Raw genomic sequence first — 26,890 nt, 5'->3', positions numbered from 1 at the left:
TATATAGTATCAATCATTATTCTTTCATTATATTTGAATGTGTGAGTTTTTTCCTTGACTCTTTATTAAGCTATTTAGCATGCTTATCATGATTACTATTCTCTCCAACTGTGTATTCATGACGATGAGCAACCCTCCTGCCTGGAGTAAAACCGTGGAGTAAGTGCAGCATGTCTTACACAACAGAATTGTTTTCAAATTCCAAAGTTAGACTTCCTCATTATTTGTGTGAAAAAGTAATAAACAAATAAATAAATAAATAAATAAATAAATAAATATATATATATATATATATATATATATATATATATATATATATATATATATATATATATATATATATATATATATATATACAGTGAGGAAAATAAGTATTTGAACACGCTGCTATTTTGCAAGTTCTCCCACTTAGAAATCATGGAGGGGTCTGAAATTGTCATCGTAGGTGCATGTCCACTGTGAGAGACATAATCAAAAAAAAAAAAATCCAGAAATCACAATGTATGATTTTTTTAACTATTTATTTGTATGATACAGCTGCAAATAAGTATTTGAACACCTGAGAAAGTCAATGTTAATATTTGGTACAGTAGCCTTTGTTTGCAATTACAGAGGTCAAACGTTTCCTGTAGTTTTTCACCAGGTTTGCACACACTGCAGGAGGGATTTTTCCCACTCCTCCACACAGATCTTCTCGAGATCAGTCAGGTTTCTGGCCTGTCGCTGAGAAACACAGAGTTTGACCTCCCTCCAAAGATTCTCTATTGGGTTTAGGTCTGGAGACTAGCTAGGCCACGCCAGAACCTTGATATGCTTCTTACAGAGCCACTCCTTGGTTATCCTGGCTATGTGCTTCGGGTCATTGTCATGTTGAAAGACCCAGCCTAGATTTTGGGGAACAACCTCCTTCCCTCAGTTAGAGCATTGAAGATGGGTCGCATCTTCAATGCTCTAACTGAGGGAAGGAGGTTGTTCCCCAAAATCTCGCAATACATGGCCCCGGTCATCCTCTCCTTAATACAGTGCAGTTGCCCTGTCCCATGTGCAGAAAAACACCCTCAAAGCATGATGCTACCACCCCCATGTTTCACAGTAGGGATGGTGTTCTTGGGATGGTACTTATCATTCTTCTTCCTCCAAACACGTTTAGTGGAATTATGACCCAAAAGTTCTATTTTGGTCTCATCTGACCACATGACTTTCTCCCATGACTCCTCTGGATCATCCAAATGGTCATTAGCCAAGTCAAGTCAAGTCAAGTCAAGTTTATTTGTATAGCGCTTTTCACAACAGACATTGTCTCAAAGCAGCTTTACAGAAAACAACAGCAATTAGCAAACTTAAGACGTGCCTGGACATGTGCTGGTTTAAGCAGGGGAACCTTCCGTGCCATGCATGATTTCAAACCATGACGTCTTAGTATATTACCAACAGTAACCTTGGAAACGGTGGTCCCAGCTCTTTTCAGGTCATTGACCAGCTCCTCCCGTGTAGTTCTGGGCTGATTTCTCACCTTCCTTAGAATCATTGAGACCCGACGAGGTGAGATCTTGCATGGAGCCCCAGTCCGAGGGAGATTGACAGTCATGTTTAGCTTCTTCCATTTTCTAATGATTGCTCCAACAGTGGACCTTTTTTCACCAAGCTGCTTGGCAATTTCCCCGTAGCCCTTTCCAGCCTTGTGGAGGTGTACAATTTTGTCTCTAGTGTCTTTGGACAGCTCTTTGGTCTTGGCCATGTTAGTAGTTGGATTCTTACTGATTGTATGGGGTGGACAGGTGTCTTTATGCAGTTAACGACCTCAAACAGGTGCATCTAATTTAGGATAATAAATGTAGTGGAGGTGGACATTTTAAAGGCAGACTAACAGGTCTTTGAGGGTCAGAATTCTAGCTGATAGACAGGTGTTCAAATACTTATTTGCAGCTGTATCATACAAATAAATAGTTAAAAAATCATACGTTGTGATTCCTGGATTTTTTTTTTTTTAGATTATGTCTCTCACAGTGGACATGCACCTACGATGACAATTTCAGACCCCTCCATGATTTCTAAGTCGGAGAACTTGCAAAATAGCAGGGTGTTCAAATACTTATTTTCCTCACTGTATATATATATATATATATATATATATATATATATATATATATATATATATATATATATATATATATTTGTAGTATAACTAATATTTATATAACTGTCTTTATTTTTCTACATCAAATGTTACTAAAATATATCTACAGCTACATCTATCAAAACATTTACAAATAATTTCAAATTTGCAATTGTTTACAGGTATGTCTTTACTGGTATATATACCTTTGAGGCAGCAATTAAAGTGGTGTCACGAGGCTTCTGTATTGGATCTTTTACATGCCTTCGTGATCCATGGAACTGGCTGGATTTCATGGTGATTAGCATGGCGTAAGTATATCATATCAAACGTAGCACATCAAGCTTTTCTTTAATTTAATATAAGATACTCAATGGATTACACTAAACAGATTTCAACTAAATTTTGCTGACAAAAATCACTTCGGTTTTAAATTGTTGGTTTTGCCACATTTACAAACAAAAGCATTGGGTTCTTGCAGTATTAGAAATTGTTGATTAAAAAACGTGTAGCTGTGGTGCCTCTTTAAAAGCCACCAACTGTTTACATTTACAGCATACTCACTTATCCAGAGCGACTTACATTTTTCTAATCTCATTTATACATCTGAGCAGCTATAAGGTTAAGGGCCTTACTGAGGGTCCCAGGAGTGTGGCTGGGATTTGAAATCATGACCTCTGGCTCCAAAGTTCAATGCCTTAACCACTAAGATACCACCTACCAACCAAATGGTACACTATCATAGGATTATTTGATCTCCGTATGCTACATGCACAGTTATGCTATTCAGGCACCTTCTCAATGACAACCAGCTAATGCTGCCATTTGCCTGAGGTGCCGGACACATCTATATATAGGGCTCATTAAAACATATCATTTACATTAGCAACAACCCTGTTTAAGCAGGTCTTCTCACATGAGCAGAAAGAAAAATCTCTGAACACAACAAAAAAATTAAACGCAAAAAACTGCACAATTTTCAAACATTGTACTTTTTTAAAAACATTTTATATGTATTATATTTTTAGCCGCATGCTGTGGATCATGCAGCATAGCTGATATGAGGTCAGGTAATGAGATAGGGTGGACAGGCTACACAAACAGCCTCACACCATTTTGTGATATAGTCACAAAATATAATCTATAAATTTATGTTCATAGACATGAATTTCCCTCTTTTTAAATGTCACTGAGGATGACTTTCTATGTAATGTATTTGGTAATTGGAAGTATTTTTGGTACCTCCGCCAAAGTTTTCTTCCTGCCACTGGATACCACAGAAGCTACTGGCTATTATAAACCATTGTCAGTGGTTCCTTACAGTCAAAATACAGTAAATATATTCTCCTTGTTAATTATGGAAACTGCGTTCATTGAAGACACACACATTTATTACAGTATAACCCTCTAACCCTAACTGTATATTTTCTGCCTTATTCTCTGATACAAATTGAGAAAAAAGATTACTTTTGCATTTCAGTCAGCATTACCCATGATCCTCTGCCTCCATTGCTATGGAGATAGAGCCAGATGGAGGCAATCTGCTGAGTGACATGAAAAAAAAGGAAATTCTTGTTCATGTACACAAATGAATAGATTAAAGTCATGACTATATCACGAAATACCGTGAGACTGTGTTGATACAAAGAATGTTTGTATAGTTGTCCCAATCAGTAACTACAAAGCCAAATTTTTCTATACAAACAAAAGACAGTGGTTGATCCAAAAGTTTACAATTGTTATTTGTATATATTAAAACATGTATTAGATATTTTATTACTCCTAATATTTCTTTCTCAAGTTTTTAATCTTTTCTTGCTTTTAGGTACCTCACAGAGTTTGTTGATCTTGGCAATGTATCAGCACTTAGGACGTTCCGTGTGCTCAGAGCTCTGAAAACAATCACAGTTATTCCAGGTTTGTTTTTTTCCTCCTTTATATTAATTTTAGAACATACAGATAATGATATACTATATATATATATATATATATATATATATATATATATATATATATATATATATATATATATATATATATATATATATATATATATATAATTTATATTTAAATTACCCCAAAACTTTATCCTCGTTTCATTCTCCTCCTCTTAGGCTTAAAAACTATTGTCGGAGCCCTTATCCAGTCAGTCAAAAAGATGGTGGATGTGATGATTCTGACCAACTTTGCCTTGGCTGTATTTGCCCTCATCGGCCTGCAACTCTTCATGGGGAACCTGCGCCACAAGTGTATTCGCTGGCCCATTTCAAACAACACGATGGATGATGACTATGCCGCTCTGATCTCTAACACCACCTTCATCAACAGCACTTTTGACTTCAAAGCCTACATTGAAAACGAAGGTGAGTTGAGGTTTTAGAGATATTTCTGCTTCTCAAGCTGGAACTTTGGGCCATTAAAGGCTTAAAACAGAGCTAATTCATCAGCATGTTGGTATATATATATATATATATATATATATATATATATATATATATATATATATATATATATATATATATATATATATATGGAAAAAAATATTGAAACACCTGACCTTTATTTTCTATATGTGCTTCTTCACCAAACTCATACCACAAAGCTGGAGGCACACATTTGTATAGGATGTCTTTGAATGCGGTAAAATAAAGTTTTGCATTCACTTGAACTTGGAAACCCAAACCTCTTCCAGCTTGGCAATGCCCTTGTGCACAAAGTGAGCTCCATATGATTTACATGGTTTGGAGAAGAGCTTGAGTGGCCTGCTATAGAGTTTTGATCCCAACCCCACTAAATACCTTTAGGATGAATTGGAATGCTAATTGCACCCCAGTCCTCCTCACCCTACATCAGTATCTGACTTTTATAACACACACTCTATAATGTCCACACTCCAAAATCTATTTGAACATCTTCTCAGAAGAAGCAGTGCTATCTCTGCCATGTTAATCTATATTCTATGTGACTCTCAGGACACACCTTGGTCTCTGTAGGTTTGTAAATCAACATACTCACGTAACAGCAGTGGTGCTGAGAGAACGTGCTTGAGAAACGGGGAGAAATCAATCTACATATAAAAAAAATCATGAAAGTATAGCACATCTATTATTAATTATACATAAATAAATATTTTTTTTACTGATGCAAATATGTTAAAATCGTGATGCACATTTTTTAAAATAGAGGCATCACATCATTATATTTATGCAGATGCACTGATGCGAATCAGTGAATCTTACCATCCCTAGTATATATTAGGATATGTATATGGGAGTATATAGGAAAGTTTTTATGTGCTTGACAACAGTCTGTACTTTTTTGAATTGTTTCAGTGTTTCACCATTTACTGGTGGTCATATGTGACCAGAAAACACAAAATATATTATATTATATTATATATTGCCTTTAAAAGTTAAATCACAAAGTGCTTTGTAAGCATAAAAAAATAAATAAAAATTTCATTTCATTTCATTTTTTTTTCATTTCTTCTTCTCCCGCTTATCCGTAATTCGGGTTGCGGGGGCAGCAGTCTAAGCAGATGCCCCAGACACTTCTCCGTGTCCAGGGATCGGGCTGTCAAGGCCCCCGCCTTCGACTGCTGCCCAATCCGCTCGGCACCAGTCCCTTACGGTCCCTCCTGCAGGTGGTGAGCCCACGGGAAGGCAGCCCCACGTCGCTCCGACGTCACGGTCCTTGGTTTTTATTTTTCTCGTAAGGGTCTCCTGGAGCATAGAGGGTTAAGGGCCTTGCTCAAGGGCCCAAGAGTGGCAGCTTGGCGATACCAGGGCTTGAACCCCTGACCTTCCGATTGGTAACCCAGCGCCTTAACCGCTGGAGCCACCACTCCCCCCAAAATAAAAATTAAAAACATCATATACACATCACAAAAAAGAATCACCTGGAAGCGATCCTGAATAAATACATTTTAAGAGCAGATTTAAAAACACTAAAAGATTCAGCATGTCTGATCTCAACTGGGAAAGAATTCCAAAGTTTTTTCGCACAAGAAGAAAAGGCTCGGCCCATGCAATGACGTGTTCACCTGATCTGGTCTTTGTCAGGATTCTAGCAGCTGAATTATGAAGCCTGCAATTTGTTTAAGGTAGATATAAAAACCCCAGCAAGCAAACAAGTACAGTAATAGATATTTGAAAAAAAAATGCATTGATCAATTTTTCAGCAACCGAGAAAGATAACATGAGGCAAAGCCTTGCAATATCGAAAGCCTGGATTGGCTTGGCTTAATTGCATGTGCCTTGTGTTTTTCTGCTGTCACTAGAGTAAAAGAATATCAAGTTTAAAAAACTACTGAACTGTATATGTTAGGGATTTTAATGACAAATCACTATGTGGATGGATGGATGGAAAGACCTATTGATTTTTATGGATTCATTATTTGATTGATTGATTGATTGTTTGCAGAAAACCAGTACTTTCTGGAAGGTAGCTTAGATGCTTTACTATGTGGCAACAGTTCTGATGCTGGGTAAGTTTGCCATCCAGTCATGGGCATTTCTTCTTTCTATTTGTATCATATACCGTATCTCACAAAAGTGAGTACAAGTTTCACATTTCGAGTGGCAGCGGTTTGCGAGTGGAGGCGGAACCGGGTGATAAATATACTTGTAGCTGGTGAGACTAATCTGTGTGCTCTGTTCCAGTCCAGTGATGCCCTCCATTCATGAACCGCTGCCACAGATATATTTTAGGGTAGTCAATATGCAAATTGTATAGCAGTATAAATTTACTGTCCTCTGAAAATAAATGAACATCCAGCCATTATTGTCAAAATAGCTGGCAACAAAATCTAGTAAACCCTATGTGATAACACCTGCACGTCGTTTAACCATGCAAAGCCACATGTCCTTTTCATCATATTCATGTTTTGTCTGCTTGACAAAAGACCATACAAATTTGTGTATCTTTTATTAGAGAAGATAACATTTGGTCTATTAAGTACAATTCTCTCATACACCACAAAGATGGCAGAGGCTATAAGAAGATCAGTAAGACCCTGAAACTGAGTTACAGTACAGTGATCAGGGTCATACAGAGGTTTTTCAAGAGGGGTTCCACTCAGAACAGACCTCACAAGGGTCCATCAAAGAAGTTGAGTTCTCGTACTATGTGTCAGGTGCAGAAGCTGCTTCAAAAAACAGATGCGTGAGTGCTGCCTGCATTGCTTTAGAGGTTGCAGAAGCGGAAGGTCCACTTGTCAGTGCTCAGACTACAGAGTACACACTGCAACCATCCGGTTTGGCCATCATCCCAGAAGGAAGCCTATTCTGAAGCTTTAGTTTGCTAAAGGCAACCTGTCCAAGAACATGAATTACTAGAACCATGTCCAGATGAGGACAAAATAAACTTGTTTTTGACGGAAACATGGTTTCCAACATGTACTTTGACATTCTAAAGCAGAACATAATGCCCACCTTCAGAAGCTGGGCCGAAAGGCAGTTTTTCAATATAACAACTCCCAAAACACAGCCAAAATGACAACTGCTTGCTAAGGAAGCTGAAAGTGAAGGTGATTGAGTGGCCAAGTATGTCTCCAGACCTAAATATTATTGAGCACCTGTGGCGCATCCTCAAGTGGAAGGTGTTGAAGCTCCATGTGTCTAACATCATGCAGCTCTGTGATGTTATTATGAAGTAGTGAAAAAGGATCCCAGCAACAACCTGTGCATCTCTGGTGAATTACATGCCCAGGAGGATTAAGGCAGTGCTAGATAACAATGATGCTCACACAAAATATTGACACTTTGGGCACAGTTTTGGAATGCTTTTTTTGTCAGTTATTAAGACAATTATGGCTGTATGTTGAGTTGTTTTTAGTGGACAGTTAATCTGTACTGGTATACAAGTTGCGCATTGACTACTATAATGTATATCCAATTTTAATTTCTATACTATTGTTCCCTTTAGATCATATAATGAAATGGTTGCTGAAAAGGGGTGTACTCACTTTTGTAAGATATTGTATATATTGACTTTTTTTCACCAGAAATTATAAAATGAAGGAAAGTAAGATACTGTTGCTGGTGTTTCAACAGAAAATGCCCAGAAGGGTTCACATGCATGAAGGCTGGAAGGAACCCGAATTACGGCTACACCAGCTTTGACACATTTGGCTGGGCATTCCTTGCTCTCTTCAGGCTGATGACTCAGGACTACTGGGAGAACCTTTTTCAGCTGGTAATCAGTTTTTATAATCAAATCTTATTGTTGACTATAAAATAAAAAAAAAAGTAAAGAGTAATTTGAATTATGTCAAATTTGCATCTCTATAAGAATTAGTAAATTATTAAACATTTAAAAGTATAATATTGATAACATTTTGGCTGCAGTAATTTTGGCATAGATGGTGTCTGGAAACATTTGATTTTGTGGATAAATTAAGACTGTATTTAATTCTAAATTAAATACTGGATTAGGTACTGATTTTATTATAACCGAGTAGCTTTTATTATTATTTATTTATATGCACTGCAAAAAATAACAGTCAATATAAGAAATAAATTCTTATAAAAAAAAAAATTCTTGAAATAAGAAAACATAAAATAAGCATTAAAACACTAATTCCAAGCAGTCAATTTAGTCTAATTAACTTAAGCTTGTTATTTGTTTTTAAAACAATTTGTGTGAAAGGATTATAAGATCAGAGCGACTGAACAAAAGAATTCCTCTTAATTCAATAATCATAATTATATATTCTGACTAAACATTTAAATTATAAACGAGATTACTATTAAAATACAGATCACGTATACACACGTATTGTCAACAATTATTCATTTAAATGAAGACTGTCTTGTAACACACAATAGTTATAATGCAAAAACAAATTAAGATCATTGCCTGCTGCTTCTCAGAATACTTACTACAAACCTTTTGCAACATAAAACTTCATTGAATTTATTTTGTCATCACTGAAAGATTTTCAACATAAGAAAGCGATAAGTACTTTGTATAAACAACAAAGTTCTAATAACCATACTATATAATATATGGAAAGAATGTGGCGACTTAATACTGCAGACTCTTTCTTTTATAATTTGTTATTAGGTTGTAAATAAATGTGTTGGTGTTGACATAAAACAAGCATTTGGAATAACTAATAATAATGAACTACTAAGTGTGATTATTGAGCATTTTTTCCTGGGCAACCTTAAAACCAGTTGTTACAGCAAAAATAAAGTTTTAAAAGATACAAGGCTGGCCTCAAATATTTTTTTTACTTTATTAAGTAAGAAGATAAACAATCTTAAAACAATCATAATAATCTCACACAATCTGCTCTTGCATAGTATTTTATTTAAAAAATAAGATCAATTAGATTTTTACGGCTAGAAATAAAATTTTTCATTTCGACTTGATGAAGAGTTTTTGCAGTGCAATCACGAGATTTGAACATTCTGCCGAGATTTTAATGGAATTGCACAATTCATATTCATAAACTGTTTAAATGGACCAATGTTGCAAATATAATCAGTCCTAATCCATTTATGCAATTATAAACTAGCCTTTTCTGTAGCATCGGATAAACTGATTTAACATTATTACCGTATATGTAATTAATGGTGTTTTTTATGTAGACTCTTCGTGCAGCTGGGAAGACCTACATGCTTTTTTTTGTGGTGGTTATATTTCTTGGATCGTTCTACCTCATCAACCTAATCCTGGCAGTAGTTGCGATGGCATACGAAGAACAGAACCAGGCCACGATTGCAGAGGCCAGAGAAAAAGAAGAGGAATTTCAGAGACTGCTAGAGCAATTGAATAATCAAGAGCAACAGGTCAGGTGACTAAAATACCATAAAATACATGTTATGACTGCAAAGTGATTTGAAGCTTTCTGTTGCTCAATTTGCTCCAATTGTCATTGGTTCATTGTTGCTTTTTTGCAGATGCGGGCTGAAAGCAAGGCATCACTGGCCAGTCAGACATCTCATAGCAGAGGCTCGGAAATGGCCGATGATGGCGACGATGTAATAAAGGACTGTAATGGTAGGATCATTCCCCGTCTGGTCATCCATAGAGCTCCAACCATAGTTCAGGTAAAGCTTTGTTTTTATTTATTTATGTTCACTGCCAGGGTTTGGGCTGGTTTGTATTTAGAGATGGTGACTTGAGTCAGAAAACTAAGTGAAATTATGTTTATCCAACAGGTCTTTGGATCCATCATTGTGATTGTGTTGAATTTTTTTATTTTTACAATAATCCAGATTGATGAGGCAAATTTGCTCTCAAGTGCATTACAACTGCAAAAGACAACTTAAAAATTACAATTGAATACGATTTTATATAGAAACACTGATCAGCCATAACAATATAATCACTGACAGGTGAAGAACGTAGCATTACTTATCGTTATAAAATGGCACCCGTCATCTACAGGGATATTTTAGGCAGCTTGTGGATGGTCAGTTCTCAAAGCGACTTCAAAGCAGGACAATGATGAGCATAAAGATTGGTGTGACTTTGACAAAGGTAAAATTTTGGTGGGACAGAGTATCTCCAAAATGACACCTTTTTTTTTAGAGTTTCCTGGGTGGTAACTTAGTGGTTAAGGCAATGGACTTTGGATCTGAAAGCTGAGGTAGTGAGTTTAAATCCCAGTCACACAAAGCTGCCACTTTTTGGCTCCTTAAACAAGGCCCTTAACACCATACCTGCAAGGATAAATGTTTTGTTGTTCCAATTGCAGTAAATGTAAATCTTTGTGCCTACTAAAAGTTGTCCAAGGGAGGATAACTGGTGAACTGGCAACAATCCTATAACTGACCAAGGCTGGCTGATGGGGGGCAAAAGCTAGCTTGTCTAGTCCAATATCTCAAAAGAACTATGTACTGTATAAGTTTCAGAGTAACATATTTATTATATTGACTTGATTTTATTATGAGCTCCTCAGTGAACCAAATAAAATTTTGAATACAGATCTTAATATAGCGACACAAATAATACTAATAATTCACAATGCACATCTTTTTACCTATGTTATTAATTATAGCTATAATATTTTGGATTTTTGTTTCCTTCAACTTTGTATACATTTTGTCAATTGTAGTACTTCTTGCAGCCAGTCTGCTTTTACATGAGCAGAACTATTAACCCAAAATAAAGGAATGAAAATAAAGTGTACAAGATGCAATTTCCTATTTCCAACTATTGTTGTTTAATTGTTGTCTTAACCACAGATTAATTTTTTTCTCCGCAGTCAGGACCAGACGATGATCAAAAGGCTGACAAAAAGTCATTGTCCTCCCAGCATAGCATGATGCGCCTTGGACACCCCGGGCTCTCTCAGAGAACAGCCAGTGCCTTAAGTGTGTGCAGTGCAACTAGGGAAGGTATTAACAGAGATAAAGAAAATAGAGAGCTATAATTTATAATTATTTCATAATATTTAAAGACTGAACATGTAGCAAACAGTCCATTAAGGGGCAGTCATTGGCTAAGATGGTTTTTTTTTTGTTTGTTTTAGAAGGTTGTAAATTTAAACCCTAAAACTACTTCGGTTCTATTGTTTGGGCCTTGAGCAAAGGCCATAAACCTCTACTACACAGTTATATGAATGCAATATTTGTAAATGGAAAGGGATGTCTGCCAAACCCACAAATGTCATGCAATTTTTAAACTACGGAATACTAAAAACGATTTCTTGCATTTGTTTTAAATTTAAATGCCTGTGGTTGCAAGAGACAAGTCTCATCGGTTTGATTTGAAATACATTAGGTTTAGGCAGAGAGAAATGTAATTTGCAGTATAATCGCAGAGATTATTTGGCTATAATTATCCTTTAGCCCTGGCAGTGAGTGTGTATTGTCTGGAGTTTAGCACACAGTTCTGGTGGTCAAGCATGTAGTATATGAAGGAAGCCTTGTTTCCTTACCCTGAGTGGTGCTAAGCTTTGGGTTATTTCAAAGAACCAAGTTTAAAATTAGCATGCAGCATTCATCTGTCTTACTTGTGCCCACTGGGCGTATTAACTATAGTACTGGGACAGATTCAGAAATGAACACTTAATATGAAATTATAGCCATAATAAATAATAGTACTTGGATACTTAAGTACATTTGACAGCAAATACTTTCTACTTGAATCAATTGAAAGTTTCAAGAAAGCATTTTTACTGAAGTAATATTTGACCTACTGTATCTCTACTTTTACTCAAGTACATGCTTTGTGTACTTTGTCCACCACTGGTGGTAACAGGGATGGAGGAGCCGATTAAGTTCTTTATAAGACTTCCAAAAACCTTAATGACCAGCCAGGTGCAGGCAATGGGGCAATAGTGATTTAGGCAGGTTGGCTTGTTATTTTTTTGGCAGAATGATGATTAAAGATTTTTTTCAATCAAGAGGGGACCAAAAGTGTTTTTTCTTAGGGGCTTTTTGTACATCTCAATTGCAAAACCTTTAAACAAATAAACCTCACATCAGACAGAAAATCTCTTTTTGTAGAATTCTTTAGTGTGAGAAACTACATAAGCAACATTAAAACTAAAAGCTTTAATTTTTCCTTAGTATTTGATCTGCATATTTCATGTTTAGGTATATTTTTTATGTGCGTTTAAAGGTAATGCTCCCTTCTGAAGGCACTTTAGTTGGTGATCAGAATAAATGTCTGTTGTGTTTGATGTTGTGGGTTTAATGATTGCAAATTGTCTTCCCTCAGAGCTGGAGGATGCCCAGAGGCCTTGTCCTCCAGGCTGGTATAAGTTTGCTGACATCTTTCTGAAGTGGGACTGCTGTGCACCCTGGATTATCTTCAAGAAATGGGTCCATTTTGTGGTGATGGATCCTTTTGTGGACCTGGGCATCACAATTTGCATTGTGCTCAATACACTTTTCATGGCTATGGAGCACTATCCGATGAGTCCTGAATTTGAACATGTGCTCAGTGTCGGCAACTTGGTAGGTATCTACCACTTTACGCTCTTCCCTTACTCTTATCTCTGGGGTAGTTAAATTCTAACAACTCCTCTTACTCCTGACACCTCCCTTTCCAATCTCACCTCCCCCTTGACACTTAATGATAATATCCAGGGACGGCAGAATCCTTGACACTGGAGCATACAAATTTCCTAAGACTGAAGAAGCTGCTCAGATGATTAGTGAAACATTTCGATCCAACCAGATCGAAGTCCAGAAGTTGACATGACTCAACTTCTAGATCTCCAGAGTAATGTTCTGAAGAGGACTAAACCAAGCTCAATAACGAATCAGTAAAAGTTGAGCACAATGTTTTACACTGTTGTAATCATCTTTTCTATGCAGGTGTTCACTGGGATTTTCACAGCTGAAATGGTGTTCAAACTCATTGCCATGGATCCATATTACTACTTCCAGGTTGGCTGGAACATATTTGACAGCATCATTGTCAGTCTTAGCCTGGTGGAGTTGGGCCTGGCCAATGTGCAGGGTCTGTCTGTCCTTAGGTCCTTCCGTTTGGTAAGCCTAACCAACAACTCTCTTATAGACCTATGATTTTAGACAAGATTGTGTTAAGTGTAAGGCTGCTTTCAAAAGATTTTTGAGATTAGATTCTAAATCGAGAAAAATTACTTTAATCAAGAGAAGCAATGTTGCTTGCATGACTCACATTTAAAATGGGACATTACATTGTGTACCGGTGAATGTCCTGAAAATAGCTTGACAAGTAAGAAGTTGATATTTTTAGTTATTTTACAACATTGGAGAATTGGCAATGAAATGTTTTTAGGTTCAACATGTGATAAACCTCCTTATAATTACCAGCAGCTCTGGTTTTTTTTAAAGCAGATAGATTTCGCTCAATAACAACTTGTACTACTTCTCAGGACAAGTTGGCTGGCATCCATGTTCTTTATTCATCTGATTTGATTGTTGTTTGTGTTTTCATGCAACATCTATTCTACTTCTCTTCTTTTGTATTTACCTTCGAATCAAATCTTTATGAAACCTCATTTAAAAAGGTACTTAGGCAAAGTAAAAAACTATTTTGTTCACCACCCGGCTTGTTATGAGCTCTCAGTTTAAAGTTGCATTGTTGATGGTATGGGAGTGCATTAGTGCCTGTGGAATCGGCAGCTAGAACATTTGGAAAGGCTTCATAAAATGCTGAATGGAAAATACAGGTTTTAGAGCAATAAATGCTTCCATCCAGAAAATGTCTTTTTCAGAGAAGGCCAGATAGTGCAAGACAATGCTAACTGCATACTGCATCTACTCCAGGTGCTGTATTTCCATTTGAAACAGGGCTCTGTTATTTCAGCTATCAAATTCAAAACTACCTAATTTTTATATATTTTTTTAATTATATATATTCTTAGTTTAAACATTTAACATGTTTTTTTTAATTGCTAATTGTTAATAGAATATGAATTTTTAGGTTTGTTGACAGTGTCCCAACTTTTTTTAAATTGGTGTTGTATATATAGTGATATAATAATAGCAAGAACCAATTTTGTAGATTTCATTACCATTATACATTAATGTACGTTGGAATTTAAAAATGTCCATGTAAAAGACAATTTTTGCTGACATAGTATTTTGTGTGTGTGTTTATTTGTGGTTGTGATTGTGTTGCGGAGATAGCTGCGAGTCTTCAAGCTGGCTAAATCCTGGCCCACCCTCAACATGCTGATCAAAATCATTGGTAACTCTGTGGGTGCTCTGGGGAACCTAACTCTGGTGCTGGCCATCATTGTCTTCATCTTCGCCGTTGTAGGCATGCAGCTCTTCGGCAAAAGCTACAAGGAGTGCGTGTGTAAGATCGCCGAGGACTGTGTGCTGCCTCGCTGGCACATGTACGACTTTTTCCATTCGTTCCTCATTGTCTTTCGCATCCTGTGTGGGGAGTGGATCGAAACCATGTGGGACTGCATGGAGGTAGCCGGAGAAAGCATGTGCCTTGTGGTGTTTCTCATGGTCATGGTTATAGGAAACCTGGTGGTAAGTATAACATTTGGAATGGAGATGTTAGTACAGGAGTGTTATGTGGTCAATTCAGGGAGAAGACACCTTTGCTTAATTACACACTCAATAGTACACACTCAATAGTCATTGCTTTCTTTTAAGTCTAAAAAGTAGAAATAATCAATATAATTAATAATCAATAATTAATAGTATGATGTTTCATGATAAAAAAAACCTGTGACCCTTCTCACCAAAGGTCATTTCTTGGTACTGTTTGAATGTGGCTATCAATCCAAGAATAATTTCAGAGATCTAATCCCTTGTGTGTTTAGAAAATGTATTCTGGGGCCCACTCTATAACAGAAGTGTGGACTTCCCTGAGTGCCATGTATTTGGCTTAACAGCATGAAGCTGAGAATAGAGTTGTTATATCCATGCATAATGATATACCAGGGCCGTTCATGTCAAACTGGGAATTTAAATGTTACAGGTATAAAAATAAATGCTAGCATGGCAGTACTACACGCAGTAGTGAGTGGCTAGTGTGTCCTGGAGCAGGCCAGTCCAGGCACAATTAAATAAGATGGCAGACAACAGTGTTAGTGCGTGAATGGTACAGCATGTAGTGTTGAAGTTTGTGAACGACGGCATTAAACTCACGGATATCTACTGAAGACTTAGAACACAGTATGGTGATGAGACTGTCAGCCACACTGAAACATTTGGATGGTGTAAACGTTTCAAAGACGGACATATGTCCGTCAGGGACAATCCTGGTCATGATAGTTCCCTGATGATGAAGTGAACCTTCAGCTGTTTTAGGATTTTTATGCCAAATCTTTCCTGGCATAATTTAAACTCTTGGATAAGTGTATAAATTTAGTATGGGAGTATGTAAAAAAAATAAATGCAGTTTCCACTGTTCTTTTATTTTATAAACTCAAAAGTCCCAGATTGACTTGAATGCCCCTCGTATAGAAAGCACTGTAACTAGCTCATCTTTGGCATCAGCACTTTAACTCAGTGTACAGCAAAATAAAAAAAAAATTCCTTCTGTCAACCTGCATACAAAATCAGCTTTATCATAAGAAAATTACAGTATAAGACGCTCAAATGGGTGAGCTGGGTGGCAACGAATGTCCATTCATAGTCACCAATGGAACTTCTAGTCACAATGGAGTTACTGTTGAGAAGAAAGTATTGCTTTTACACATGTAAAAACAGTGTGTATATTGTTTATTTGTTGAAATTGGGAGGTTTTGAGCCAAGTGAGCACTCTGGAAAACCCTGTGGGTGGGTGTAATCAGAAATAACTGTGGGAGCACAAGGGTGTGGTCAGTGAATTAAAGAATACGCATAGCTCTAGATTGAATTACATCTTAAAGCATGTGCAATAGGCAGCGTATTAGATTGCATTCAGACTTGCCCCATTAAAGCATATTCCTGTTTCATTATTTAGAGCATTCTAAACAGGCTTAATAGGTTTCTAGGGTTCTGGGGTAACTGCAAAAGTGTAAAAAAAAAAAGGGCATACAGATCAAACAGCAGCTAGGCATACTGCAGAGAGGAAATTAAATGGCTTATCAACAAAAACATTGCCACAGAGCATGACAAAAACAAGCTTACGTGACCCATCGAGACATACTCGGTTTTACACACGCCATTTCTCTACTCACGCTTCTATTTAAGACTTATGACCCGAGCCAGAAAACAGTGGCCCTATCCTTGGCTATGCACTTAGACCCGGCTCAAGTGAGCATTCTGGCACACAAGGAACAAACACAGACAGCTGAGAAGCACAGCAGCAGAGGCTGGAGGTCTTGATATGCTCTGGCTTCTCGTTCCACGCAAAACACATCAGCTTTATCTTCTTGGTTACAGGCCACAGATTGCGCAGTTCCAGCCCAGATACTGACGCAGGCTGTAGTATGTAGATTCGTTGCTACAGTGGCATATTTAATGCTGTATTAATAGAGGAGGTTAGATTGTAACATTTGAATTAAAATGTTCGCTGATCTACATGATTTTAAGGTTTGATCTACTTTATCACCAATAGCTATTAATAGAGATTTTTTTTCTGCATTGATGTGATATATATTATACTATTATTACTACTACTAAGACAGAGAACAAGAAGAAGGAAAATGTTTGGGTTGTATTCAAGTCAAACTGGGACTTTTGAGTTTATGACATAAAAAAAAAACAGTGGAAACTGCATTATCCAAGCATTTCAATATAGGCTGGAAAAATTTAGCATTGATTTGTCATTATGCCTGAACCATCCTAGGACAGCCTGCTTCACTTTGTCATCAGGAAACCTCCAGGAGCGAGATTCTTTAGGAAGTTTTTTTTACTTTTGTACACAATAAACTTCTTCACCACGACTGGCCCGCGACATGTGTGCCGCCTATCAGTAATAGGACACACTAGCCACTTACTACTGCACGTAGTACTGCCATGCTAGCATAGATACCTGTAACTTGACCAAACCTGTAACTAAAGTCCCATTTTGACTTGACTATTGTTATAAAAATATAACAGGAAATTGTATAAAATTGCTTGTGCAAAAAAAAATCTGCTCAACTGAGAATAAAATGTTTCGGAACCAACTATCCAGCAACCTTATCAATAAACCCAGATACTGAATAACTTGAAAACTGAATCTAGCTTCCCCAAAGAGATCCTGCAGACAAAATAATATTTACTGACCCCATGTCACAGGACAAAACCCTGATCGCTGTTACTAGCCACACAGTTATTATTGACAATAAATCAGCTTCCGTCATGCTAGTGATAGCATCCAAATATGTTCTAAAATGATTTTTACATTCTCAAGCTGAATCTAAACCGTTTATCCTTCAACGTTTTTTTAGGTGTTGAACCTGTTCCTTGCCTTGCTGCTCAGCTCCTTCAGCGGTGACAACCTTTCAGCGAGCGATGAAGACGGCGAGATGAACAATCTCCAGATTGCCATCGGACGCATCACCAGAGGCATCGACTGGGTCAAATCCTTAGTTGTTGGTACTATAAGGCAGTTGCTGTGCAGGAAGCCTCCCGAGGGTGACACGGGAGGGACGGAATGCGAAGATACGGGCAAAAAAGAAAGCCTTTCGTTGAACAACCTCGACGAAGGAAAGATGGTGGATGGGCTTTCCAACTGTCTGGAAGCTATGACCTTGAACGTACCAATTGCCAAAGCTGAATCTGATGTTGAAGAAGAGGATTCAGGAGATTTCTCAGAAGAAGAAAGTGTGAACAAAAAGAAGGTGTCATTCATTTGACCAGATTTGTTCTTTAAAACACCAACAAGACTAAAATCTTTTTCCATATACAGGTAGTCCCCGAGTTACGATTGAGAAGCGTTCTGATGACCTCATCGTAACTTGAAAAAATCGTAAGTCGAGACATGGCCTAGCCTACCCAAGAGTGATCAGTATGGGGTTGTGTACTGTAATTTATTAACAATTTAAAAAATTACAGTACATAATTTGAAAACAGCAATTTACACTACCATAAACTATAAACTTCAATGTATAAGGGGGTATCAAAAAGTTTGGAATAGATTTGTAACTCGCCAACAGATGGCAGCACTAGGCTGCACGCACATTCGCAAGGAGCACCGAACTTCATAAGTCAGTGTGCCAAAAGATGTTCTGTGTACATCGGGAGCTGTGGAGCTGGTGCTATATTGACCATTTGCGTACCCTATCACCGATCTCTCCTTACACGTGAATTTCTCAACAGAAACAACATGTTCTCAATTCCGCACTCACCCTACTCTCTAGATTTGGGTCCTGCGGACTTGGCCCTCTTTGACACCAATGTGCAGGTCCTGCGTGAATTGCAGAAGGTGGCAAGAATGCTGAGAGCACTGTATTGCTGTGTAAGGGACTATTTCGTAGGTGATAGTGTGTAAACCTAGATAAATAAAGTACTTTCTTTTAAATAGAGCTAGTTTAAAAACATTTTGATAATACCTTATATATATATATATATATATATATATATATATATATATATATATATATATATATATATATATATATATATATATATATATATATATATATATATACAGTACAGACCAAACGTTTGGACACACCTTCTTATTCAAAGAGTTTTCCTTTCATGACTATGAAAATTGTAGATTCACACTGAAGGCATCAAAACTATGAATTAACACGTGGAATTATATATGGAATTATATACATAACAAAAAAGTGTGAAACAACTGAAAAATGTCATATTCTAGCTTCCTTAAAAGTAGCCACCTTTTGCTTTGATTACTGCTTTGCACACTCTTGGCATTCTCTTGATGAGCTTCAAGAGGTAGTCACCTGAAATGGTCTTCCAACAGTCTTGAAGGAGTTCCCCGAGAGATGCTTGGCACTTGTTGGCCCTTTTGCCTTCACTCTGCGGTCCAGCTCACCCCTAAACCATCTCGATTGGGTTCAGGTCCGGTGACTGTGGAGGCCAGGTCATCTGGCGCAGCACCCCATCACTCTCCTTCTTGGTCAAATAGCCCTTGATGCCTTCAGTGTGACTCTACAATTTTCATAGTCATGAAAATAAAGAAAACTCTTTGAATGAGAAGGTGTGTCCAAACTTTTGGTCTGTACTGTATATATATATGTGGGTGCATGGACAAGCACCAGTTTATGAGTGGAGGGTGGAGCCAGTCACGCTCTGTTTCAGTGTAAAAAGGAGAGAGACAAGAGCTAATATTGGGCTTCGAAACACTGAAAAAGCAAAGACAAAATATGAGCTTTAACACCGAGACAACTGAACTTTGTCAACCACTGGTGAGAGTAAGGCATCTCACAAGGCGGGAGATGCAAACATGCTGGCAGCTTCCCAACGTATCGTACAACATTTTTTATGTTGCACAAAAATGTTTATATATTTTTCAATTTTGTTGTATCGCTATCGCCGTCGTAAGATTGAAAGATCGTAAGTGGACCATCGTAACTCAGGGAACACCTGTACTGGAATCAGTTACACTGATTTTTCTCTTTATTTTAAAATGATTCATTTTACATTTGTTTAAAAGTGTCAAAACGTGTAGTATTGACTTAGTTAATAGACTAAAAGTTAATAAAGATAAAAAGCAATCGTTATTTAATTACATTTAATTAATTAGATTTTGGGATTCATAAATGTTAACCCAATAGCATTTTGATATAGTGAATTAAACCTTATTAAACTTTTTTGTTGATTGGTTAAAATTATTTCTAATGTGAAGTAGATGACCAAAATTCTTTTTGCTATAACTCTATTCCACATAGCCTCTTTCTCTCTATAGGCTAAGGGTATTCTCAATGATGACGACTCTTCAGTGTGTAGCACAGTGGACTATGTACCTCCAGAACCCCCAGCTGAGCAAGAGGAGGAAGAGGAACCTGAGCCTGATGATCCAGAAGCCTGTTTTACTGAAAGTCTGTACCTTTGTTACATAACTCCATTTTCTTCCTATTATATTTGATAGGACACTATTGACAGTAAATCAATTATCACACAACCAAAGGCAAACATCATCATAGTTTAACCTCTGAAATTTCTTTAAAGGCCGTTATTTTTACCCCTGTTCATCTTGTTCCGTGTGATAGATTGCGTGAGGCGATTTCCATGTCTGAACGTAGACATCAGCCAGGGAAGGGGAAAGAGTTGGTGGAATCTGCGCAGGACTTGCTACACTATTGTGGAGCACGATTACTTTGAAACCTTCATCATCTTTATGATTCTTCTCAGTAGTGGTGCCCTGGTATGTCGGAATCTTTAAAGCAATAAATACTTTACTGAATTGCGACAGTATTTAATTTATTGTGAATGAACTTATAGCAATTTCATTAAAATAGATATTATTGGGATATAGTGAGGAGTGTAACACAGGTTTTGGATTTTAGGGGAACTTTAGTGTCTATGCACCAAAATTGTCCACAATTTGAGTTTAAAAGGACTTTGAGTTTAAGAGAAGCTTTGGGGCTCTATTTCAGCACTGTTCAGAATGAGAATAAAACCCCAAGTATCACTTTCACAGCTTTGGCCTTGTTTAAGTTCACGTTCAAGTCCAAGTTCATGTTCTCTTTATGTTCAAGTTCACTGATTATCTCGTCATCATGGATTTTAGCCCCAGAGTAAATCCTGATATGTGTGTGTGGGATGTAAGATTCAAAAACAGACAGATTTTGACAGAGTTTGAGGAATCCCTCTTGCATTATTTTGCAGATGGTCTTTTTTGATACTCTTTTTATAGACTAGAAAACGAAAATAAAAATGTAGTCTTTAGGGTTTGCATGGCCTTTTGCCTCATAGAAAATTCAAGTTCACACTCCTTGCATGTGCTTGTGTTGTGTTCAGGCTCTTCAAGGTCTGCTTAGCAGCCCTTATTAAAGGTATATAGAAATCTTGTGTAGGGTACTGAAAAGGCTAGAAACATCCCTGATTACTTTTAATCCTTATTGTATATTGTATATTATTTTTTATTACTATTTGTTTTTAGGCTTTTGAGGACATATACATTGAGCGCCGCCGGGTAATAAAAATCATCTTGGAGTATGCAGACAAAGTCTTCACGTACATTTTCGTAATAGAGATGGTCCTGAAATGGGTTGCATATGGCTTCAAGACTTACTTCACCAATGCCTGGTGTTGGCTGGACTTCTTAATCGTTGATGTACAATTTATCGTTTTATTTATATTTTTCTATTACAGATTTTTCTATTATTGATATTTCTATGGTGTAATAAATAATGATGGCTCAACAGATTTCTTGTTCCGTTCTTTCAGGTGTCACTGATCAGTTTCACGGCAAATCTAATGGGCTATTCCGAGCTGGGACCGATCAAATCTCTCCGCACTCTTAGGGCACTTCGACCTTTACGTGCCCTGTCCAGATTTGAAGGAATGAGGGTGAGGATGTCTTTTGGAAATCTTCCAACGTACACTATGTGTCATTGTTTGTATGCAGTAACACCACCTGCTTATCGTGCTTGCCTTTACAGGTTGTTGTGAATGCGTTGGTGGGTGCCATTCCTTCCATCATGAACGTGCTTCTGGTCTGTCTGATATTCTGGCTGATCTTCAGTATTATGGGTGTCAACCTGTTTGCTGGCAAATTTTATCGCTGCATTAACACCACCACAGATGAGCTTTTCCCCATAGAGCAAGTGAACAACAAGAGTGACTGCCTAGCATTAATGTATACCAACGAATCACGCTGGGTCAACGTCAAGGTCAACTATGACAACGTGGGCTTCGGTTACCTTTCTCTGCTACAAGTGGTGAGCGCAAATTTATAAAAAAATTTTGTCCAGATAATTCGATTTAGCAAAAAAATGCATTATGCAATAGATGTAAATCTAAATATAGACATGCATATCAATTAGGGGTGTAACGGGACACAAAATTCAGCGGTTCGGTTGTTAAATCATGGTTCACGGGAAGAAATGCAAAACATACAATTTTTTATGTTTATTATTAGCGCAGTTTATTATTACTATCAACATTTGTGAACATCAAAGAAAAATATATTTTTATAACATCTTATAAAACTAAAATATATATCAAAATAAAATTGTCTAAATCAAATTAATGCAATATACTTTTTATTATGTTGATTAAAATAAGTAATTGATTAAAATGCCACACATTAAATTGATTAAATAAAAAAAATAAAATTTTTTTTTACATTTGTTAGACCCTATTTGGGTAATACAGATGTAAATGTGTGTGTGTGTGTGTGTGTGTGTGTGTGTGTGTGTGTGTGTGTGTGTGTGTGTGTGTGTGTGGGTGTGTTTGACATTTAATATTTAATTGACTTAAGATATGTTCTACTTAGCTTTTCTACTTATTTCAGCATATTTTAACAAATGTCTTCATTTCTATACATCATTCAATTATTTACTTGCAGAATTGTCAGGATCTTCTTTTTTAAGAGAATCTTTTTAAGCTGTACATAAAGCGTAAAAGAATCCATATCGCTAGACTGTTGTTTTCAAGTTTATTATAATAATATAAAAATAAAACAGCAAAACTGTTCACGAATAGATGTACCATTATACCCCTAATATCAAAATTAATTTTGTTGCATGAATCTCTTTTTATTTCTTGTTCAATAATAAACATATATTTTTTAAGTTTTGCAATATAACATTAATGTCCTGTCTTTATTTCCTTGCATCAATTGGCACATGGTAATTTTCACATGCATTTTCCAATTCTTAGTGTGTAATAATTTTTTTTTATAGTCAAATACTGAAAAAACACTTTTATGTTCATAGGCTACATTCAAAGGCTGGATGGATATTATGTATGCTGCAGTAGATTCCAGAGAGGTGACCTATTTGTCTAATTGATAGCTTCTTTCGTATAACTCTATGTTATACACTCTGGCCCAAATGTATTAGTAGTGTCTCTATTGACTATGCAGGTGGGAGAACAGCCATCGTACGAGATCAACTTGTACATGTATCTATATTTTGTCATCTTCATCATCTTCGGCTCCTTCTTCACCCTCAACCTCTTCATTGGCGTTATCATTGACAACTTCAATCAGCAAAAGCAAAAGATGAGCACCATTTCTTTTATCATTTTTATAGGGTTGCTTTACTACAATCATGTTCCATGTGAAAAAATTAATAAAATATTCTTATATTAACACATTAAATTATAAGCAATACAATAATAAAGTCATAATATTTTGAGAATATTTTGGTCAACTCCTATTGGTTCGATTTGATATATATTTATTTGACATATCCTTTTTGAATAGTACACAGATTAAACTATTGATATACTTGGAGTGAACCACTGGTCGCCATTCAGACTGTACAAAAAGCAATTTCCTCAATGTCCATCAATTTTTTTTTCTTCCAAATTTCAAAGTTTTCTATATAACTCTTGCAGTGTCCTTTAAATAATTATAACACCTTGTTGATGTGCCAAAAGACAAAGAATTTCCTTATTGCTTGATAAATCCAAAATACATATCCATTTTACGCAAAAGTTTCTCGCAATTCACTGTTTTTTTTCCTCAAAATATTACCACTTATTCTTAAAATATTTTGACTCCATCCTTGTATTGATATGACTTTATTTTCATAAGTTTTACTTTAAAAAAAAATATATTATCACTATAGTCAAACAAAAAAACACTTTTTATACACTATAATCTCATATTGCTATGACTTTATTCTCATAATATTTTGAATTTATTTATCTTTTATTTATTTATTTATTTTTTATCATGGCACTAAAACGCTGTCGTACTTTACCGTAGGTCAAAAGAATAATTGTGTATTTGATATTTATTCTATACTTTGGTGGGGAAGATCTCTTTATGACTGAGGAGCAGAAAAAGTACTACAATGCGATGAAGAAACTGGGTTCCAAGAAGCCTGCCAAACCCATACCTCGCCCTGCGGTATGCAGAACACGAACAAACAAAACACTGTTGACTGTTTAAGACTTTTTAAACGATTCTAATTCGGGTATAGACTAAATGTTTTCTGTTTTTTCTTCTTCTGACAATGTTCTATTATGTTCGTTATCTTCCAGAATATGATCCAGGGCCTGGTGTTTGACTTAATCTCTCAGCAGTTCTTCGACATCTTCATCATGGTACTCATTTGCCTTAACATGGTTACCATGATGGTTGAGACAGATGACCAAAGCACTGAGAAAGAAAATGTTCTGTACCTGATCAACCTCGTTTTCATTGTTGTCTTCACCGGGGAGTGCGTTCTCAAAATGTTCGCTCTGAGACAGTACTTCTTCACAGTGGGATGGAACGTTTTTGATTTCATTGTTGTCATCCTTTCGGTTGCTGGTAGGTTCTGAGCAATTAAATTGAATTGAAATCAGTTTTTGTTTACTCTAGTGCATACAATCCTGGTCTGACATGTGGTCTGAATTCTTGCCTTGATAATTTAATATTGTTTACCCACTGATTCAAAGTTGTGCATTGCCCGGTAGCCTGAAATGCACACTGCTATTCCAATTGCTGCTGAGACACTTCAGATTTGTTCTTATATTGTTTTTGTTTGTTTTTCCAAAGGACTGATGCTGTCAGACATAATCGAAAAGTACTTTGTGTCTCCCACCCTGTTCCGTGTGATCCGCTTGGCTAGAATTGGCCGGGTGCTGCGTCTTATCAAAGGGGCAAAGGGCATCAGGACGCTTTTATTCGCTCTAATGATGTCACTTCCTGCCCTGTTCAACATTGGCCTGCTTCTCTTCCTTATCATGTTCATCTTCTCCATCTTTGGCATGTCTAACTTTGCCTACGTGAAAAAGGAAGCTGGCGTGGATGACATTTTTAACTTTGAGACATTTGGGAATAGCATCCTTTGCCTATTTGAGATCACGACTTCAGCAGGTTGGGATGGGCTACTGCTGCCCATTTTAAACAGCGGCCCTCCTGACTGTGACCCTGACATTGAAAACCCGGGAACAAGTGTGAGGGGCAACTGTGGCAACCCAGGCATGGGCATAATGTTCTTCTGCAGTTACATTATCATGTCTTTTTTAGTGGTGGTGAACATGTATATTGCCATCATCTTAGAGAACTTCAATGTTGCCCAGGAGGAGAGCAGTGACCTGTTATGTGAGGATGACTTTGAGATGTTTAATGAGACTTGGGAGAGGTTTGACACGGAAGGCACCCAATTTTTGGACTACAACCACATTTTTGACTTCGTTGATGCACTGCAAGCACCTTTGCGTATCCATAAACCTAACAAACTCATCCTGATCAACATGGACCTGCCGATCGTAATAGGAGACAAAATCCACTGTCTGGATATCATGTTGGCCGTCACCCAACATGTGCTCGGAGACACTATCGAAATGGCAGCCATGAGGGAGAGCATGGAGGCAAAATTCAAGATGAACAACCCAGGTCCTAAATCCTTTGAACCCATCATCACCACCCTGAGGAGAAAGGAGGAGGAGCGGGCAGCCATTGTGATTCAAAATTCATACCGCAGACATCTCCTGAAACGCTGTATCCACCATGCCTCATTCATACAACGCTCCAAGAAAAGAAAAGTGAGGCGACAGGAGGAGGAGGAACCTTCAGAGAAAGAAGGGCTAATAGCTCGCAAGATGAATGCTCTCTATGGTAGCAACGCAGACCTGGCAATGGCTCTGGAGCTTAAGTCTAGGCCTTTGCCAGCAAAACCTTTGTCCTCCAGTTTTAAAGTTCCAGGAACCCACCAACGGACCCAAGGTCGACAGAGAATCGTGCCGGTAGAAGTCATACATGATATAGTTCTCCGTTCTGCACCCACAACTCTGCGGAAGTCTTCGAGTGTAGAAGCCAAAGAATCAATAATATAATCTATTTTTGTTTTTTGTATTTCAATGCAGAGAATGATGTGTTAAACGAGTGTCACCTGCACACAAAGAAACCATAACGATGCTCTAAAACACACATCCCTTTTTATAGAGTTATTAAAGTGATATTTTGTTTAGTTCTCTCTTTATCACACTGAATTTTATTTCCACATCTGCTTTGGAGCAACCTGTTCCTTGCGAACTGTAGGACGGTCAGACTACTACTACAGACTGCTTTACCCATACTCAGTGTCTTGTGCATTTTATGTGCACTGTTAGAACTCATTCACTTCCTGGTATTACCTTATCTTGAAAACATGTCCACACACTTCACCCTAGAGCTGCTGCGACTTGTCCCTGATTTGTGTTGGGGCCCCAGTTTCCTTTTGCACTATTTTTAGACATCCCCCCCCACCCAGTTTACAGCAAGAAGATAGAACGAGTAGAAGCGGCGCTGATCGATTACATGGGGGGTATACTGTCACTGTCACATTGTGCACTTAGTGCAACTGCATAAGGCATACATAACCAGTACAGTACA

The 26,890-nt window shown here is 37.1% G+C and overlaps 1 protein-coding gene across 1 annotated transcript; it reads left to right on the top strand.

Annotated features, from left to right (window-relative positions):
• Positions 1 to 75: 75 nt before the first annotated feature.
• On the top strand, positions 76 to 26,890 carry scn4aa (sodium channel, voltage-gated, type IV, alpha, a). The gene is made up of 23 exons (XM_083557065.1): positions 76 to 159; positions 2,299 to 2,427; positions 3,942 to 4,033; positions 4,231 to 4,479; positions 6,539 to 6,602; positions 8,170 to 8,311; positions 9,712 to 9,912; positions 10,024 to 10,173; positions 11,334 to 11,466; positions 12,794 to 13,032; positions 13,396 to 13,569; positions 14,695 to 15,051; positions 17,889 to 18,281; positions 20,318 to 20,450; positions 20,622 to 20,776; positions 21,515 to 21,688; positions 21,802 to 21,924; positions 22,017 to 22,295; positions 23,295 to 23,348; positions 23,444 to 23,581; positions 24,332 to 24,436; positions 24,571 to 24,841; positions 25,070 to 26,890. Exons 1-23 carry the CDS (start codon positions 80 to 82, stop codon positions 26,350 to 26,352), a joined length of 5,118 nt encoding a protein of 1,705 aa, XP_083413191.1. The 5' UTR covers positions 76 to 79; the 3' UTR covers positions 26,353 to 26,890.

This window comes from Silurus aristotelis (assembly GCF_946808225.1).
Source record: "Silurus aristotelis genome assembly, chromosome: 12".
In the NCBI taxonomy this organism is placed as follows: Eukaryota; Metazoa; Chordata; class Actinopteri; order Siluriformes; family Siluridae; genus Silurus; species Silurus aristotelis.
The sequence above is the reverse complement of the archived record's forward strand: the minus strand, read 5'-3'. Positions and strand labels throughout refer to the sequence as shown.